General features: G+C 54.3%; 1 protein-coding gene across 2 annotated transcripts in view; it reads left to right on the forward strand.

Annotated features, from left to right (window-relative positions):
• The first annotated feature begins 2,430 nt into the window (after positions 1 to 2,430).
• GABRA4 (gamma-aminobutyric acid type A receptor subunit alpha4) overlaps positions 2,431 to 3,025 on the forward strand; it is a 52,530-nt gene continuing 51,935 nt past the window's right edge. For both annotated transcript variants that reach the window (XM_085322749.1, XM_085322750.1), the window contains exons 1-2: positions 2,431 to 2,741; positions 2,866 to 2,984. In XM_085322749.1, the coding sequence (XP_085178875.1) occupies positions 2,659 to 2,741; positions 2,866 to 2,984 (202 nt within the window). In that variant the 5' untranslated portion in view covers positions 2,431 to 2,658. The remainder of the gene's footprint in view (positions 2,742 to 2,865; positions 2,985 to 3,025) is intronic.

The raw sequence follows: 3,025 nt of genomic DNA on the forward strand, positions 1-3,025 counted from the left end.
GATTATTACTGGGTGAATACCACTCAACTTTTCCATTTCAGTTCAGGCAGATGTCAGTGCATATGCAGCATGTAATAAAACAATCTAAACCCAAGGGTGTCCCCAGCTTTGCCAGGACTTTCTTGGCCTCTTTCCACAGCAGCTGCTGTAAGTGGTGGTGCTGTAGATCAGGGTTTTGTTCTGTACCTGTCACAAGTCAGGAGAATTCTTCTCAATTCTGAATTACCATCTATTATCCTTGCTTTAATTTTGTGAGTTTTGCTTCTGCCATCAAAGCTTTTCTGAGGTATCCCTAGATCAGATAATCTCATTTAAAAGTATCTTTAAAGTTCTGCAACAATGGACTACTTTTCCTTGCAAGAGACAGCAAAGCTAGATTTTCTTTTTGCTGGAGGACAGTTGTAAGTATCCTCTTGGCACAGTCCATGCTATAAGAGAAGACTAGTCCAGCAAAATTACATCTGTTTATAGAAGTTGAAAACTCACATTACATGGGGAAATTAGATCACTGAAGACCTCCTAATCCACCCTGCAGCCATTCCACACCAGGTTGCTAATGTAGTCACAACAGTGAGCCAGAGCTTTCACCTGTGCGTGGTGCAAAACAGGCTGCGCCTACAGCATGGAGCTAAGTGACCTTCGTGCGACACTGTATTGCTTCTGTTGTCCAGGCTTGTAAGCACTGCACAGAGCGTGTGCGCCGTTCTTCGGCAGGCTCCTGTGTCAGGCTTCCGCAGAAAATCATTGTTCCAGTAACGCACTAGGGATGAGAATCTAGCAGAATTTGGAGCAAAAGCTATGACAGTGGCAGAGATTTAAATAAGGAAGGAAAGCCTGGAGTACCCAGAGGCCAATGGATTCGTTGGTCAGCTCCTTATCTTTGGCCAGGGCTGGGTTTACATATCACTCACAGTGGTCAGTCAGACATCTTTTTCAGGCTGAGGGAAAAATGAATTCAGAGGGGATAAAGCCATAGGTCAAATATGCTGTATTTGCTGTAGCAATAATACCACCTTAATCTCCAGTGTCTGCTACTTACTAAGGAACCTGCAAACCACTTAAGGAACTACTAAGGAACACAAACCACTTGGTTGTATGTGGGAAGAAGGTGATGAAGGGAAATGTCTGCATTTCATTCTAACAAAATATCAGAAAGCAGACTAATAATCTGCAGAAGCCTAGATAGGGCTTTTAAAATAGGAAGCATAACTGGCTACCTAGATGGAGTTTCTCCAAAGGTAACAGCATCAGTAAGCTAAATGGCTTTCAAGCACAGCTTTAATTATTTTTCAAAGGAATCAGCAACGGGCACCCTAGCTGGAACGAACTCAAGTACAATCAGGAGGGTTTCAAGCATACAGTACTTTTGCAGATAATCAGGCATTTTAGTAGTTGAGACACTGTAGCAAGTAATGAATAAAGTCTTTTCATGTCAGCATTGACAGTACTGTAGTCTGGAGTCTGTAGACTTGGAGTCAATTACAAGACCTGCTCTATATACTCCTGCACAGTGAACTTCACTATCCTCATTAAAATTGACACGCACACTGATTTCCAAATCTAAACAACTCTGCAGCACACTTGATCAGAAGAATGAGTTGTTTATTGTCAATAGATATTGTGAGGGGAAAAAAAGCCCTTTCCTTCCTTTCTCCCCTTTTCCCAAATACACCTCCACTCCCAACCATCCCGAGATCCTCCAACAAAACAGCAACAATTCTGAGCAGATTTTACAGTAATTGCTGCAGCAGCCGTTGTATCTCATATAATGGAAATTATTTGGGTCACCAAATCTGGCTTCCTAATTATAGGAAAAAACAAACAAACAAAAAGACACAAAACCTGTCACGCTGTTCCGGCATTTCGGCGCCTAGCAGCYCGGGATAACCCGCTGGCTCCCCTCCGTCTGGGTGTGCTCCGCACAGGCCCTCCACACCACGAGCTGGGGCGGAGGGAGCCTCCCCGACGCCTCCTTCCTCCACTCCGGGCTTCTCCACCCACCCGCTCCTGGTCTTCCTTCCCCCGCAGGGAGAAGCGACGGGGGAGACAAATGGAGACTTAATCACCGCGAGCAGCACCAGATCCCCCGCGCTCCCACCCCGACGCACACCCCACTCCACGCAGCACAGGCGCTCCCCACGCATACCGCCCCCYGCCCCACACACAGATTCACGGCCCACGCAGACACCCCCACCCGCGGCGCCGCTGCCGGCGGAGCGACGCCCCCTCCCCACAGCCACAGCACCACCCCCACCGGGCAGAACTAACGGTCGCTTTTAACCCCTCGCGCACCGCCCGCCGGGGGCGGGGCCGCCACCGCCCTCTGCCCTGCTCCCGCCCGGGCGGGCAGCGCGGGGAGGAGCCGGCGGCCGCGTGCGGCGCCCGGGCCCCTCCTGGGGCGGGGCGGGGCGGTGTGTGGGCGGGCGGGGGCGGGGACGCGGACGGGCGCCTGTTGCCCCCGAGAGAGTTAACGGCGCGGGCAAACTTGCGCCTCCCGCCGCCGTGGCCGGGCGCCTGGCGAGCGGGCGCCGCGGGATGTAGGGCCGCCGGGGGCTGCCGCCGCCCCCGCCCTGCCGCCGAGCCGCGCCGCGGGGCTCCCCCCCCCCTCCTCCGGACGAGGCGTTTAACGTGCCCAGGCGTGAAGTATGGCATGCAAAGATGGTTTCTGCCAAGGAGCCAGCCATCGCCATGTCCTCGGGGCTCTCCATCGCCCTCCTGCACTGCCTCTGCCTGGCGACGTGGTGAGTACCCGCGGCGCGGCGGCGCCTCCCGCCCGGCCCGGCCCGGCCCGSYCCGCTCCGCTCCCCGCCAGCCCCGCGGGGTCGCTCCGCGGCTCTGCTCACCCCGCGCCCCTTTGCCTTGTAGTCTCACCGGGCCGCCAGGGCAGAGCAGAAAAGAGGAGAAATTGTGGCCGGAGAATTTTACAAGCATCCTGAACAGCCTGCTGGACGGTTATGACAACAGGCTGCGCCCCGGATTTGGGGGTATGGTCCCGGTGCGCGGTGCCTGCGCTCCGTCGTGCGGG

Source organism: Rhea americana, unplaced genomic scaffold (assembly GCF_003343005.1).
Source record: "Rhea americana isolate MKP2758 unplaced genomic scaffold, rheAme1 scaffold_8, whole genome shotgun sequence".
Taxonomy (NCBI): domain Eukaryota; kingdom Metazoa; phylum Chordata; class Aves; order Rheiformes; family Rheidae; genus Rhea; species Rhea americana.